Source organism: Penicillium expansum, assembly GCF_000769745.1.
Source record: "Penicillium expansum strain MD-8 chromosome Unknown contig12, whole genome shotgun sequence".
In the NCBI taxonomy this organism is placed as follows: Eukaryota; Fungi; Ascomycota; class Eurotiomycetes; order Eurotiales; family Aspergillaceae; genus Penicillium; species Penicillium expansum.
In genome coordinates this window covers 42,768-58,931 of record NW_015971335.1, presented here as the reverse complement: position 1 = coordinate 58,931, position 16,164 = coordinate 42,768, and the positions used below count along the sequence as shown (strand labels likewise).

The 16,164-nt window shown below is 47.6% G+C and overlaps 7 protein-coding genes across 7 annotated transcripts; 3 read left to right on the top strand and 4 right to left on the bottom strand.

The window, feature by feature from the left end:
• Positions 1-2,548: 2,548 nt before the first annotated feature.
• PEX2_005430 (senescence-associated domain-containing protein) lies at positions 2,549-4,138 on the bottom strand (the record flags this gene model as incomplete). Its single annotated transcript, XM_016737820.1, has 2 exons — positions 2,549-3,444; positions 3,502-4,138. The coding sequence occupies 2 exons, from the start codon at positions 4,136-4,138 to the stop codon at positions 2,549-2,551; spliced, it is 1,533 nt and encodes a 510-aa protein (XP_016597794.1).
• Positions 4,139-4,567: 429 nt separating this feature from the next.
• Positions 4,568-5,389, top strand: PEX2_005420 (Ser/Thr protein phosphatase superfamily; the record flags this gene model as incomplete). Its single annotated transcript, XM_016737819.1, has 1 exon — positions 4,568-5,389. One exon carries the CDS (start codon positions 4,568-4,570, stop codon positions 5,387-5,389), a length of 822 nt encoding a protein of 273 aa, XP_016597793.1.
• Positions 5,390-5,435: 46 nt separating this feature from the next.
• On the bottom strand, positions 5,436-6,479 carry PEX2_005410 (Ldh family oxidoreductase; the record flags this gene model as incomplete). Its single annotated transcript, XM_016737818.1, has 1 exon — positions 5,436-6,479. The coding sequence occupies one exon, from the start codon at positions 6,477-6,479 to the stop codon at positions 5,436-5,438; it is 1,044 nt and encodes a 347-aa protein (XP_016597792.1).
• Positions 6,480-6,960: 481 nt separating this feature from the next.
• On the top strand, positions 6,961-8,166 carry PEX2_005400 (MBL fold metallo-hydrolase; the record flags this gene model as incomplete). Its single annotated transcript, XM_016737817.1, has 1 exon — positions 6,961-8,166. The coding sequence occupies one exon, from the start codon at positions 6,961-6,963 to the stop codon at positions 8,164-8,166; it is 1,206 nt and encodes a 401-aa protein (XP_016597791.1).
• A 2,319-nt stretch (positions 8,167-10,485) lies between these two features.
• PEX2_005390 (fungal specific transcription factor domain-containing protein) lies at positions 10,486-12,348 on the bottom strand (the record flags this gene model as incomplete). The annotated part of the gene is made up of 3 exons (XM_016737816.1): positions 10,486-11,442; positions 11,503-12,047; positions 12,306-12,348. 3 exons carry the CDS (start codon positions 12,346-12,348, stop codon positions 10,486-10,488), a joined length of 1,545 nt encoding a protein of 514 aa, XP_016597790.1.
• A 721-nt stretch (positions 12,349-13,069) lies between these two features.
• PEX2_005380 (N-acyl homoserine lactonase family protein) lies at positions 13,070-13,981 on the top strand (the record flags this gene model as incomplete). The annotated part of the gene is made up of 1 exon (XM_016737815.1): positions 13,070-13,981. The coding sequence occupies one exon, from the start codon at positions 13,070-13,072 to the stop codon at positions 13,979-13,981; it is 912 nt and encodes a 303-aa protein (XP_016597789.1).
• A 202-nt stretch (positions 13,982-14,183) lies between these two features.
• On the bottom strand, positions 14,184-15,245 carry PEX2_005370 (Short-chain dehydrogenase/reductase SDR; the record flags this gene model as incomplete). Its single annotated transcript, XM_016737814.1, has 2 exons — positions 14,184-14,546; positions 14,598-15,245. The coding sequence occupies 2 exons, from the start codon at positions 15,243-15,245 to the stop codon at positions 14,184-14,186; spliced, it is 1,011 nt and encodes a 336-aa protein (XP_016597788.1).
• Between the last annotated feature and the right edge of the window lie 919 nt (positions 15,246-16,164).

Genomic DNA, 16,164 nt, shown 5'->3' with positions numbered 1-16,164 from the left:
GGTGGGCAATTGACAGTAGATCGATCGGAGGAATGGGGGGGAACTAGCTTACGACCAATCGCGCAGAAAACCGTTGGATGAGGGTTGAGTAGCACCGAGGACACCAGGTCACGACCTTCTTGGGGTGTAAAGACGCGTCGAAAAACAACAAGTTTCTCGAAAAACGAAAGAAAGCTAAAGATACCTGCGCTGCAGTACTCCAGAGTCCCCCTCTGTCCAGACCCACGACTTGGGGTTTGGGGTCGCACGTTGTTCAAGAAATCGAGCAAACGCGGTAATCAATGTCTCAGACGCGATTGCGGACCTGATCAACAGAACTCTGGTTCAATTGCGACAACAGTTGAACATTATCGAAGATGGGATACTGAGGGGCGGACAGGGGGCCGCGAGGGGAGGAAAAAGACGGGAAGCACCGGTCGGGGGATCCGAGTCGAAAAAGGGGGAAGAAGATACCCCCCAAAAGAACAGAATCAAAGAAACAAAAAAAAAACACGATCAGCAAAAGAAAAAGAAAAGCCCCAAGGGTAGAGAGAAAGGCCGAGAAGGTGAAGAGGGAAAAAGAGGAGGTGAGATACGAGTGGTAGTTTCTCTTAGTCTGGGGGAGGCGGGTCTTTGGCTCTTGAGCCTTGGATGAGGGTTTGGCTGATATGACCACTTGGATACATATGGAAAAATGAATTTCTCTATTTAATTACAGATATACAACATAAGTTTACGATGAGACTTTGATATTGGTTTAGTATTTATAATAGGTCTATGTTTGTTAGATCTTTGGAAATAAAGAGAACCTAGACATATACATAGGCCCAAGGCTAGCTACCCAAGGGCTTTTGGGGGTTATGATACATCCAGGATGGTGACGACAAAGACAAAGTAAGTAACTACTGTGCGCGTATGGAGTGGATTCGATATTAATTGCCCATATATTGATCACGAAATCCCTTGCGCCAGTAGCTAACCTGCTAAAAAGGGCTCGAGTCCCGAGGGACCCTCACATGTGCGAAAGAAGGGAGAGAAGTGTACGGAGTACGGAGTACAATGTCCTCTTTGGATTTGATAGAAATAATAATAGCATGAATCAGGCGCTAAAAAATTGCTACAGAGCTCAGTTTCAGGAAAAGAAAGAAGCAAAAAAATAGGGGGTTGTACCGGTTGTTTCGAATACTCATAGAGTGGACACCTCAGGACGATCGTCATTATTAACCTCTCATCAGCGCAGAAGCTCAGATCTCAGTATTTCTCTTCTTCTTAATTGGTCTAACTAAATCATTCCTATAAATCAAATCAACCTGATTTGAAATGTTATACGGAGCACGGAGTATGTGAATTTTGAGACCAATCCAGAAATTAGCTGTGAGAATGGTGTGCAGTAGCTCAGCTCCCTAGCTTGGTTTAGCTGACAATTAGCGCTAACATGCTGTTTTTTTTACTTCGGGCTTTAACTCTTTGAAGCTACCGAGGAGTACCTAGGTACTCCGTACTCCGTACATCCGTATACATACTCCGTACGCACTTTGAAATCGATTAAAGAGGGGCCATAGCCACCCGCACGAACCCTGGAACCATGGCCCCAACCACGGTAAATATGGCTTAGAACCATGGTTGGATCCCGATCTAAGCAGATCTTGTTCAACTCCAGGGATTTCATATTCAACTGCAACCTTGAAATCTTGATGTACATGGAAGTACATGGAGTACATGCGGTTCCTGAATAGCCCGGCCTGCAAGACTAAACCTTACTCTATCTTTCATGTACTCTATCCACTTACCCACAGTCTGTCTCCATTCCAATCTACAACACACCTGCATGCAGTACGGAGTAATTGATGCTAAATCGACTGTATCTTCTGTGGTTTTCTACTTTTTTTTTTTGACAGCCCCCGGATCACTAATAATACACCAAACATAGTATCAAGCCTTTGAAATTATCATTTCCTCCCTGATAAGCCTCATTGGTCAAGGGGCCGAGGTGGGCCGTGGACAACTGTCAAGCGATGCGTTGGCAGTTTTCGCCTCTACAACGTTGTATACCATCACCCAATCAATATCGGATAGATCGTCCACCAGCACCTGGGCAACGCATATGAGTAACCCTGTCCAATGGCATTCATCTACATCACACCCAACCACCCTCACCTCCTCGAAATTTATCTGCTGACTAGACTCCGTATACAAATCAAATTGCTGCTGGAAAATACGGTCTACTGCGCTCTCCCTATTTTGGCGCTGTGCCACCTAGCCAGAAACCCAATTTTGTCCAATAGTTTTTGAAGAAGAATCATAAACTAAAGTTGGTGATATATTTGTGCATAAGATGCGGTCGGAACTTTATTGCGGATATGCGAGGTCACTATCTAGGTATCAAAAAGGTAAAATAGACAAGACTCAAGAAGTTTCAAGCTTCAAGCCTCAATCAGAATGTCGTACAAATGGGAAATCATGCTCGCCGTGCCAAAGTCACAAAAATGAAATAATCCAAGCATCTCAATGCACGAGATCTCGTTCCCCCCAAGTAATGTAATTGTCATGGGTGCCAGCCCCCAATTTTTTACCGCTTACCCCCTGACATAGACGAGGCGTTGAGGGACATTGTCCCCGACGCACCATATGCAGGAGGCGGTGTGGGGTTGGGCGACGCACGCCGCACAACAGGGTCCCTGGCGCTCAAGCTAGAAGGGCCCGAAGCAGACTCCACAGCGTTAGCCGGAACCTGGCCGCCGTCACCAACGCCGACGACAACCTGTTGACCGTCGCGCATTTTCCCAACAACCATTCCCTTGGCGACGGACTTCAAAAGCGCGCGGCGACTGACACCTGTGGCGTCGATGTAAACCAATCCAACGTTCTTGATTCCGCCCGTCAGGTTGGTCGCCACGGAGCCTGCCTCATTGCCGTAACGATGTTCGATCATGGAGCTGGCAGCGCCAGCACCGGAGAAGAGCATGTTCCGGGCGCTCTGCTCGATGCCGTCGGCGAGGGTTGAGAATGCGATCATTGATTTGTTGAGCACTCCGGGCTTATATTCGGGTGGTGGGTTGCGCCTGTCGATGCCTTTGTTCCGGCCAGATTCTTGTTTGCGCGCCAATGATGCACCTATGTTCTGTGCAACCCTTCCGACCTGTCCGACTGTGCGAGCAGAAATATCCGCTGCTCCGTTGGAGAAAGTGCCGACCTTGCGGATGCGCGCGTGAGTAGCGTCTGAGAATTTCAGAGGCTTGACATTCGGTTGAGTCTTCTTTTGGAAATTCTCCGCGCCGCTCGCAATGGCACTTGCTAGATATGTCGATCCAGTCACGATCAGACGAGATGCTGTAGCTGAAGTCTGAACGAGTGTAGAGTTCTTATACGCCGGGTGCCGGGCCAACGCCAGGTATTCTTCGGAGACATTGCTGACGCTGACTTGGTTGCCTCCGCCTTCTGCAGGGAGCTCAATACCTACCGGTCCTATTCGTGGTATATTAGTCAGTTGCTGAATGAAAGTGGTCGCAGTTCAATACTTACTTTTAGAACCAGGCTTCACGTCGGCATCCTCAACTACGTTGTAGCCATCTCCTAGCTCTCCAACCACACTGCCGTTTTCTTCATCCACGAGTACAATTCTCCCATGAGCATCTGCTTTCTTTGTATCCGGAGTCCCAAAATAGCCCTCGCCGGGGGCATAGTCGGCCGGGTTATAAGCAGTATAGTCTTGAGCCTTCGGGTGCGGGGTGCGCTCAAGGAATGCAGTGCACTGCGCAAGGATGGATTCAAAGGTATCAATATCATCCTGAGACACATGACTAGGGCCTGTGCCAATGCTGGGGAATTGGATGCGAATGAAAGCGCCAACATCAGGACCCATGTCCCAGCGTGGAATCAAATAACTGTCGGGTGGTTGGTGAAAGATCTGTGTGGTCGCGGGTATCGCAATATCAAGCTCGGGCGGGAGGTAGAGGTGGAGATAAAAATCCTCTTCCAGTGAATCTTCAGGCCAATCTGTCCCAGAGCCAGCAGTGGTAGTGTTGGTGGGGACCATTAGCAGTGATAGCGTTTGAGGGCCGGACGGCGTAAGGTCCTGCTCCTCGCCATCTTGGATATGGAAAGCACGGATATTATTGACGCTGTATAGCAGTCGGGGATCATTTGCTGCGCTCGCCATCGTGTCGGTTACTGTCACGATTTGGGCCTTGCGTCTTTCAAGGTTGCCCGCAATTTAAGGTGCTGATAACACAGTTATGACGTCGTTTCTGTAACAATGGTTGATAAGCTGGTAGCCAAAGGCTCAGGAACACATCTAACGACAATAAGAGGATATGAGGATCGTTGAAATAGGAGAAGGAGGTGAATCTATTTTCAGACCTCAGCCAAGGAGGGGCTTCTTATAAGATCATGTCTGGGCGCTTAGATAACTGAGGGATGACCCGTTTGACAGGACCAAAGAGGGCTGTGTTACGCCACACCATATTGGCACCGCCACATATACCTCAGCCACACTTGGCGGGTCTTTCAAATTGCGTCTGGTTGGTTAGTATCGCCCCCAGACTCAGAGATCCACAAGCAAAATTTGCCTCATCTATTGTACGGCCAGATGTCCACATTCCAGATATTATCAGATTTACATCTAGAAAATCCCTCTGCATACGATGTGTTCAGCGTCTCTCCGAAAGCACCTTATCTTGCCCTGCTAGGAGACATAGGAGTTGTCAAAGACGTAGGCTTCACTACATTCATTGAAACTCAGTTGCGCCAATTCCAAATCGTGTTCTTCCTGTTAGGAAACCATGAGCCCTACTACTCAACCTGGGAGGAGACGAAGCTAGTCCTCCGTCAATTTTCGGCTTCTGTCGATCTTCAGCGTTCAAATGCAGAACAAGATGAGCATTCAGAAACAATGGGTTCTTTTGTTTTCTTAGATCAGACTCGCTATGATCTCTCACCAGATGTGACTATCCTGGGGTGCACACTCTTCTCGCGAGTAAGCGAGGCTCACAAGGATAAAATCAGTTATAGTCTCAATGACTTTTACCACATAAACGACTGGACGGTTGACAATCACACGGCTGCTCATGAAGCAGACTTGCAGTGGTTAAATGAACAGGTTTCCCAAATCGCTGCCTCTGAGCCTCATCGCAAGATTGTGATTTTTACACATCATAGCCCGGTCACTCAAGACCCACGGGCTCTTGATCCAAGGCATGTAAACAGCTCGCTATCATCGGGCTTTGCCAGCGATCTCTCAGGGCAGGGGGCTTGGAAGAGTCCGCTAGTCAAATTATGGGCATTTGGGCATACGCACTTCAATGTCAGTTATATTGAAGAGGGTACTGAGAAAAGGGTGATCAGTAATCAGCGCGGCTATTACTTTTCTCAGGCACAGGGATATGATGGGGAGCTAGTAGTTGAAGTCTGACATAGCAATATAGAATACATCAACTTTGTTCTCATTGCATGGTAGTCTATATTTTCAAATGCTCGACCTTTACTAGGTCAGCCTCTTTATTCAAGCTGTCAATCTCAGCCGTAGCAAAAGGAATGCCCTCCGACAAGCGTTTCTCCTCAGTAATCATCTCGATCTCCCCAGGGAAATAAATTCGATCCACACCAGCCATCTTTTCTGAATCAACAACCCGCTGATAAAGATAATCCATCCTCCCCTTAAACTCCTCGATAGTCATAAACAAATCCGGCTTAATAGCCACCAAAAAATGCCCGACATCAGCTGGCTTCGAGGGATCATATGGGTTGGTAACATGTCCAGCAAAAGCAGACCCAGAAAGCACACCAGAGAAAACATCCATCATAATAGACAGCGCAGACCCCTTCGGCCCACCCATAGGCAGCATAACACCCTGCAAGGCCTCAGCAGGATCATCCGTCCTGGCCCCATCCTTATCAAGCGCCCAATCCGTAGGAATATTCTCCCCGCGACGAAGTGCCTTATAAATCTTCCCGCGGGCGGCAATGGAAGGGGCCATATCCAAGATAAACGGCCTCCCATCTCCCGCCGGCGCTCCACATGCAATCGGCGATACACCCATTAGCTTCTCTTTCCCTCCCCAGACCGGGAGCGCAGGCGAGCTATTCGTAAACACAAGAGACATCATATCAGCCTCAAGGGCCTGCTGCACCAGCCACGCAGACATGCCGAAGTGATTCGAGTGCTTGACGGAGACCATCCCAATGCCGAAGTTCTGGGCCATCGAGATGGCGAGCTTCATTCCTTCGTGTGCAGCTACGAAACCGAACCCGTTGTGCGCGTCGACTTGTGCAACGGCGGGCGTCACTTGTCGGATTGTTGGGACGGCACTTGGGTCAAGTGCTTTTTGTCGGATCCGCTCCATGTATGAGGGGATTCGGTTGCTGCCGTGGGTGTCTACGCCTCGGAGATCGGCTGATACGAGGCATTTGGAGACTATTTCGGCGTGTGCTGGTGATGTCTTGTTTGCGATGAGGATTTGCTTGACGAAGTTTTGGAGGTTTGTTGGGTTGATGTTGTACATTTGTTGGGGTTGGTTGGGTTGGTCCGGCATTTTTGAATTGGATGTGGGTTTTACGTAAAGTTTTGTTGTTTTAAAAGCAGATTTGGTGTTGTGGTTGGTGGTTTCGACGGTCTCACGTTCTGTTGAGGTTCTTTTATAGACGCGGGACGGATGCGTTGCGAAAGACGGGGTGGGGCCGCTCATGGCTGTGTGGGGGAGTATAGTTCCATTTCGGAGTGTTCCGATGTATCATTCGTGAGGATTGCCTTGAGTCTATAATGAAAATATATTGTTGAACGTATAATGGGTTGGTACTCATGACTTTCATATTCAATGCCAACTGCCATGGGGAACCAGACTAGTACATTTAGTTAAGTGTAGTATGCCGATAGGCCGACCACCGAGACATGCGGTTTCAAGGCTAAATAGCCCCGGAATTCTCGCACATATACGTCTCTACTAAAATTAACCAAGTCATCTTAGCAAACACAGAGTTGTTAAAATGTTGTCTCTTCCCCAATCGGATCATATTGTGCGAGTCAAATTGCTTGATACAACAACCTACCTGACCGGAATAGCCAAGGTCTTTGTCGACCCCGTCGTCGCCGGCCACGAGACTTTCAACTTTAATGATTTAGCATTTCTCATTGAAAATGAAAGAACCGACAAGAGAGTCATGTTTGACCTCGGCACGCGCAAGGATTATTGGAATCTCGCCCCAGCAGTGCAGCGGGTATTTGGCCTGGATAGTGTCATGACGGGAGTCAAAGTCGACAAAGACGTTGCTCAAATACTCGTTGAGGGAGGAATCAGTCTTGATACAATTGGTATTTTATTCTTTCAATGGCATTGTAAACAAAATATATCACGCGTGGAAGCTAATGTGAGTATCCGAGTTGCAGATTCGTGTATTTGGTCCCACTACCATTATGATCACTGCGGTGATATGTCCCCATTTCCTCCGTCGACTTCCATAACCGTTGGAGCCGGATTCACGAAAGCAGGTCTCCTCCCCGGCTACCCTGAGAACCCCAATTCTCCCGTTCTGGCTTCGGATTTCGAAAGCAGAGAACTCATTGAAATTAACTTTGAGAGCGGTCTGGAAATTGGAGACTTCAAAGCTCACGACTATTTTGGAGACGGTTCGCTCTATCTGCTCGACTCCCCTGGCCATTGTGCAGGCCACATCTCTGCATTAGCTCGCACCACCCCATCTTCAGCAAAAGGAGGCACCTCGTTCGTATTCTTGGGCGGAGACATCTGCCATTTTGCAGGTGATTTCAGGCCCTCGTCTGAAAGACCATTGCCGGATCTGGTTCCCGAATTTGCTCTTGCAAGGCGCCATGCTCCTGTTCCGTGTCCCTGCTCCATCATCAGAAACCATCCAAATGCGGATGATGAACTAGCAGGACGTACGACGCCTTGGTATAAGATGGCTGGTGATTTTCCAACTGCTTATCATGACATCCACGAGGCGCGTGAATCTGTATCTAAGATGCAGGCTTTGGACCAGAATGACGATATATTGGTCTGTTTGGCCCATGATGCTGTTCTGCTTGATTTCATGCCGATATTTAATGAGGATCCCAAGAAAGATATCAATGGATGGAGAGAAAGTGGCCTGAAGGAAAAGTGTCACTGGGGTTGGTTGAGCGAGGTTCCTATAAATGGAGAGCCGGCACAGACTCCTCTGGTCAAGGGCTTCTAGAGAGATGGCAAGCCGTGGGATTATATGTCATTTAAAAGGACCTTGACGATACCTCCTCTCTGATTACTGGGGTCCCTTTTGTCATCTTAATGAGGATTGTGACCTTGTTCAAATAGGAGAATGTGGTATCCGAGCTCCATAATCCGGCTATATGTATTAAGAGAGGGGCACTAAATAAAGCCGAGCCTTAACTTTTCTTAATAAGGATGCCGTTTGAAAAAAATATACGCAACTTTATGCCAGACTAGGAGACTTGATTACTATTCTGCGTTGTAGCCCCTGGAGGGAACTAGGCCATGACATCATATTCGGCTGTGGGCGGCAATTGCGGTGTATTCGGCAAAATCTCCCCGTCGCAAAATCACCTCGTTTGCCGATAGAATCTCGAATTGTTAATATGCAACGAAGGGCGCGTGCTGTATGCACCCGATGCCACAGTCGTAAGGTATGTTGTTATTCATGAATGTATCCTACCAACACTAATAGTGATGAAGATCCGCTGCGATCTAGAAGGTCGACCAAGTGGCAGCTGCAGCCGGTGCGAGCATGAAGGCCATACATGCCAGTAAGGCTTCTTAATGATACATATGACCCGAGGCCTATAAGCTTACATGACAGACCTCACATTGGACCTAGAAAGCAAAGAAAAGCCCTCCGTTCTTCACTTTATTTGTCAGATACAAGTCTCCTGTCGGCAAGCCAAACAGCCCCCACTGTGGCACAGGAAAACATACCACAGGAAGCCACACCCTCACCTTTCCGTCCTCTTGGCCACCGGGACATAACCTGCTTGGGACCTGGCAATGTCAATGGCTCGCGACAGCCAAATTCTATTGATGGAAGTCAGCTCATCTTAGACATAAGTCAAGCTTGTCGTCTTCCAACTCCCGTCATCGCCCAAGCACTTACCGATTTCTATTTCCGTGAACTCTTCTACCTGGTCCCAGTTTTGGATCGCGGGCAACCCGAGATAGAAATCTCTACTTTGCTACGGCAATGCCTGTATTTCGCAGGAAGTACCATGCGTCAAACAGCAGGGCCAGCCGAGTGGACCACATTTGCTATTTACGGGCGGATCAGAACGTTGCTATTTCTGCACCATGATCCGGCTCCATTAAATATGCTCAGCGCGCTTTGTATTCTCAGCACCTGGCTTCCATATTCTCCTGATGCGATAGTGCTGGACAACCCGTGGCAATGGGCTGGTATGGCAATCCGACTCGCGATCCAGTTGCATCTGCACGAGAACGAGACATACAGCAGATTAGAACATCCTGGAAGAGCACGCAGAATGTGGTGGTATCTCTTTATCAACGATACTATGCAGACGGCTTGCTGTGGGCGTCCTGGAATGTTTCCCTTGGAAACCTCTGTGCCACTGCCTGTCCCTAGTGACTTCAAAGATCCCGATCTCGGATCACGCGTCTTCTGCCAGTTAGCAGGTCTCTGTAAAAACCTTAGGAAGGTCCTGGACCTGGCCAGAGTTGATGACACCCCATCAGAGCAGGTGTATCAGTGCCAGGATGGACTGAGGGTGTGGAGAGAACAATTGCCTCTCGAAATGCAATTGTTCGACATTGAAACTAGACAACCATATAGTCGCTATGTTGCTGAGCTCCATATATTTTACCTGGTGACTGTCATTTTGACGTGCTTCCTTGGTCGCCGGGAGAACCCTTTATTGTTCAAATATGCTTCAATGACTGCTTCATCCTGTGTTTCTCGGCTGTACGAGGAGATTCTCTATCATGAGGATGTTCAATATCTACTTCCAATCCATTCTTGGGCTAACCTCGTCGCCGGAATTCCACGAACCTTCAGTGACAGCGATGTATTGAACCCAGATCGAGACGATGAGCTCAGAATCAGCAAACAGGTACTGGAAACCATGAGTGAAAAGCATTCTTCCGCTGCTTTGGCACTCAGCAAAATCAACGGTCTTAACAGTATGCGCGCAGATGCGTTTCCCGCTCAAGCCGATAATACGTGGGGCGCTCTCCCAGTGCCTGGGCAAATTCAGCTGGCTCAGCTCTTCCCTGTCCCCTCAAGCTTTTGCCCTATGCTTGGGCTTCTAAGAACTGCAGAAACTAGTGGGAACCAACCGCCGGATGCACTTCTTACTATGCCCATGGATAGCACTGATTGGCCGATAGATTGGTCTTTCTTTTTGTTTGACGGACCTATGAGCTTCTGAAATACCGAGAAAATATGACATAGCTATGGATTCTGAGTCACAGAAGATTCATAGCGCTAAGCCCGCCAGGTCCCCAGATCGCGCCATTGGATTGTAGAGCATACGTCCTTTTACTCGTATATTGATTAAATATATGGCTCTTCCACGTCATACGCGCCAGAGTACATTCCAAATAAGTCCACAAAGTTATGGCCTTCGGAGACTAGCCATTTGGCCCACTCATCCTCCATCGGGACAAAGTCCTGAGGCAAGAAGCCTTGCTGCGTCTCTCCACTTTGCTTAATGAAATCCATGTGAGCACATGCAGTGGGAGGAAATGGGAAGAGTTCCCCGAGGGATTCACTTGGATCGTGCAGGATACCATCACTGGATAGCCCAACAGCATCTGCTTCCAAAAGATATCGATCTGTTGAAGCTTTGACCTCTTTCTCAAGCCGCTGGATCTTAGCTAGGATCATTGTAGCTCCGCCGTATTTACCTCTCATGTTGCCCATGATGGAGCGTAAGATGTCGAGTTCCTCTTTGCGGGTTCTGTTCTTCTCTGCAGATTGTGGCTGATAGTATATCTGTGGGAGCGATGCGACCATACACAGAAATCCATGTATAGGGAGTAAATAACATGTCTGTTCTCTGTAGTGAATTTCTTCATAGAGCTTAGCCATACATGATGCCGCAACAAGTGACCGCACCGTTGTACGCCTCTGCTGATTGACTTCATTCTGGAGGAGCTGCAACAAAATTATTGCAGCAAAATATTTGATGAATAGTTCAGATACTGGTCGATTGAATTCGTTTCTGCCGCCTTCAGAATTGTATAGGCAAAGCTCATGGGGAATCTCGCGCACCCAACCACATAATGTCTCACTGAGCACGAAGACCTCATGGAAAGGGACTGGCCGTCGTTCTAGGTGAAGCTCTGCAATGTTTCCAATAATGGTACATAGTTTTGTTGTGTGTATAAAAACTAGGGCTTGCACATTCTGTATCTCGAAGTCTTCCAGTACTGGGGGTTTGACGGTGATATATCTTGAGCTGAAGGATGGTGGGCGACCCCAACAGGCAACTTGTAGTTTGTCGCTGCTCTATAACTCATAGCATATTAATTTTAGCATCTTATAGTTTAGGCCATTTACCAGACTCACATAAAGTTGCCAGAAAATCCGACGAAGGCAATGGTTTTGGGGATTATTGGTGTAGGTCGACTCCCGGTGAAGACCCATCTGAATGGCAAGCCTTGAAGCCACTCCTGTCCAGTACCAGGGCCCATCTAAACTGATCTTATCGGGTGGCTTCACACTCCAACACGACAGGAGACACATTGTCTTCAACGTTGCGAGATCATCGGGTTCATAATTGAGATAAATGAGGGTTTTTACCTTGTCATAGAGTGAGCGTGAAAGTTGGAGATTTGTTGGACCATCTCTCATCAAACTCCCAGCGAGACAGACACCTTGCTGCAGAAGAATAGACGGGTTTGGATTTGAGATATCCTCGGGGTTGATAACAGGGTAATTGTGGAATACCTGCTCAAAGAAGGCATCCGTCAGTGCTCTTCGAAGAGGAGCGACAGGAAGTACTGCTGCTTCAGTCGTGGCCAGAATTGCATCCATGATGCGATTTGAGTGAGACAGGGATTCCTCCGATATTGTGGGCTGTGTGGGAATATCGCAAGCCAGAACTGAATGATCTGCAATGAATCCAGCTTACAGCTTAGATTGGGCTTGGTCTTGACTTGTTCCTCCGCTGCTCTCTGGCCACAGAGTTCGTGGAGACTTGGCGTTTGGAGGTAAGTCCTCGGCATCCACAGATGAGTTGACAGGACTTAGATATTGTGGCGCAGGGTCCTGTCTTGTCCGTTTGACTCGTTTGCGTACTCCCGTACGCCGGCTAAATTTGTGTTAAAACACATGTACCCTTGGAATACATAGACGGCTTCAATACTAACATGCAAGTTTGATTGAATCGACAACAGTTGCTGCAGACATCATTTTGACTGTCTTCCAAGTCACATTTCACCTGTTTGTTTTTAGATTTCGTTAGTAAAAGACAGAAAGAACCATACCTTTCGTTCGTGGCAAAGAACGCACACAATATGAGCTCGATCTCGAGGAAACATAATGACCTTCTGCTCTAGAACTATTGATAAAACAGGCTCCTAATATAAGTACAGGGATTGGCTTGAGTTAGTGACACCCCGCATTTTCACTCCCTCGGCATCTCAGCCTTGGAAGGATTCCAACCGCGATGATCCGGGGCAACACGTAATGCGCAGGTTCACTGTTTCTACGTGTCATAATATTTGAATATCATATATTCCGTTGAGCTGGAGTAATTTTGGATTTAGAGCACAAAACTCGTTAAACTATAGATTGGACTGATTATATCACTGGCTGTTTGATATTTGAGATATGAACCCCCTGTACAGATATTTAGCTAGAGTAATATCGACCGGTATAAGTATAATTTAAGCATTTATCTGGATAATTTCGGATTAAAAGGGCACGGTCAATTAATTCCCCCGACGGATGAACTCGACATATTTGGGGTCTCGGCGCGGCTGTCGGTTAAACCTCAGGTTGGCCGCTTTTTCGGCCATATATATCATATCGTTCACGTCATTTCTTTTATTATTTTAATTTTGATTGAACATAAGATTCTCACCTTACTCAATCCTGCTAGCTCACTCATTATCAAAATCAAATCTACACCATGACAACCAATACGAACACCAGCGGTGTCCAGTTGACCTTCCTCACAACGGGAACGGTACGCATCAGACCCTCAATGCGCTCACAACCAGTGAGCAAATTTGCGATTTTTCGACGCCTGCGATCACTTTGCGATAGGAAATGGACCGAACCATTGCCAGTCGGGGTATTCCTCATTCGCCACCCTGAAGGTCTCTTCCTCATGGACACAGGACAATCTCCATGCTGCAACGACGCCGGATATTTCCCGCGGGTTGCTATCTTCAATGGCCTCCTAAGTGAGTTCAACATTGAGCGCCAAGATGGAGTCCTTGAGCAACTTCATAAGCTCGGAATCAAGGCGACTGACCTCAAAGCCGTGATTCTGAGTCACCTCCACAACGACCACGCCGGTGGATTAGAGGACCTGATTGCCGAAGCACCGGATCTGCCTATCTACATCAGCCGTGAGCACTGGAATGCCTTTGGGGAACATCCTCTCTTTGCAAGCATGGAGGGAGCGACACCCAATCATTGGCCAAAGGAATTCTCACCGAAGGTTGTGGACCTGCAAGACAGACCACTTGGACCCTGGAAGCAGTCCTACCCCGTGACAGAGGATGGTAAAATTGCCATCGTTGATACGTCGGGGCATGTTCCCGGCCATATCAGTCTGGTGATTTACGGCGACGGTGAAGATGGACAGAGTCAGGTCACATACTTCCTCCCTGGGGACGCAACATATGGCCTGGACCTTTTGGACAAGGAACAGCCCGATGGAATCAACGACGACCCAATGCGTGCTTACCAAACGTTGAAGACCATCAAGAAATTTGCTAGAGAGACTGATGTGGTTGTCTTACCTAGTCATGATATCAACACACCTCGCTTGCTTGCTGAACGAGTGGTCTACCGACCCCAGGAGACAAAGTGATCGCGTTTGAAGTTCGTGTACAAGATTGTATCGTCTGAGGGAGGAATTCTATGTACTAATATGTATCCAAAGGGAAGGGGGGGGGGGTTTCGATTTTTAATTAATTTCAGTAATATCAGGTAGCCTTAATAATATCTGACAGACTACATAGTTCTCTCTGTATACCATTTCAACATGCTGTACTCGTTCTATTAAACTGCAATTAGGAGTAACTCTTGGGAACACATGTCTCGCCTGCTTTCATATCAACCCAGTTCCAACAAGCTTCCCACATAGCCTCGCATTTTGCCTCGTCTTCGCTTACACGCGCAGGGGGTTGAGGCTTTCTTCCATTGAAATGGCCCCTGACTGATGCGTACTCAGGGGCCAAAGCCAGTGCTAGGACATCTCGGGCTGAGTCCGAATTTGACCGAAGCCTGTAGGTAAAAAGCTTTATAATTGGAAGCAAAAGCGCCAATAGCCCAAAAATGATCCGATTGATTGAACGCTGGGCGACATGGGCCCGGGAGTTCACAAGACCGCCTGGGTCCATAGCAGTCACGGTGATCTTGCTGAGCTGCGGGTTCTAAAAACATGCTTAGTGCGATTTGCTACATTTTGAGAAAGTTGCTCATACCTGTTGAAGTCGTTGATTCAAACTCTGCATGAACATGACATTGGCTAGCTTGCTGTTTGCGTATCGTTGCCAGCCCATATCATGTTCCGCTCCAATCTCATCAGCGCCAGGATGGACCAATACATCAAGGCGCTCATTGGAGGGAAGTTCCGCGCCCAATTTGGAAAGAGCATTGGAGTGTTCAGGATCGTGAACTTCGGAGCTAAGCATGACCACCCGACCCGTCTCGGGATTCATGCTCCGCAGAAGTCGGAGAACCAGTAAAAAGTGCGAAAGATGATTGACTTGGAATGTAGATTCTAACCGATCTTTGGAAAATTGCTGCCCGTCTAGCGACCATGTGAAGGCATTGCAAACTATGGCGGAAATGGGTGGAAGCTCGTTAGATTCCACCAGGCCAGCAATCTCGTTCGAAAATTCTCGTACTTCCAATGTAGAGTTCAGATCCACACTTTTGATAAGGAGCTTGCTGGAAGGATACCGCTGTGCAATTTCTTCCAGTCGGAGTAACTGAGCGCTTTTGGGGGATTTAGTTGCATTTCGGACAGTGCCAACAATGGTCAACGAGGGATGCGATGACAGAAGTTGTTGCACTGCTTCAAGCGCGAGCGAGCCAGTCGCACCGGTGATAACCACTGTGCCCACCATGTTTGAAAAATTCTACAAAAAGGAAAAATGATTGAGAGAGCAGAAAGAAGAGAAGTTTAGTGATTATGCTGTGATAAGAGATGGGGACCAATCATGAATGTTGCCGAACACTCGGCTAAGTGTGCGGCAGTCAACCCCGCTCAGTCTGGGCCCCAGAAGAGAAGCCGAAGGATTTAAGAACTAAAACGAAAGTGGAAATTTATCTTTGGAGTTATCAGCATGGGCATTCGCTTTGAGTTGTCCAACCGTATCTCAATGTTTTCGACCCAGTCGACCCATATTGTGACGAATAGCACAAAGGTAATCAGTACTGCTTAGAAGAACAATGCAAAATAGCTCATCTCCATATGGGTAGATTGCGTTTCGCATGCTGAGCTGCAAATTTTCGATGATTTGGTACTTGAGTCCATGGTACCTACCTTATGCGGTTATACTGAGGCTTGATAGTTGGAATAAGACCGGCGTGATAAGCATAGATAAGAATCGTTAGTAGCTCAATATAAATCGCGAACATTAAGTGTACAGCGGAAGCGCGAGATACTTTGTTGCCGAGACGCACTTTATGAGCGTGGGCATGAAGAACTGATGTTGCCATAGTGAAGTTCTAAGGTCACGAGAGTCTCAGGTCTTGAACTTTATATACAATAGTCACGATTAATGAGACTGTGTATCAGACAAAAAGCCACGGGTTAATAAAGTTGTGTAAAAGCTCACTGGAGGACTAAGTTAAATAGTTACACAAATCACTGCATAATGGCTTAATCCCCAAGGCCAAAAAACGCGAGAATCACGAGAATGACAATGAATTAACGGATGATCAAACCAAACAATCATGTTGCCGCGAAGGAGAATATGGCGCAACGACTTTAGCATCTGCTCGGTCCTCCCCAGATATGAGATCTACGTTTCAAGCGTCACC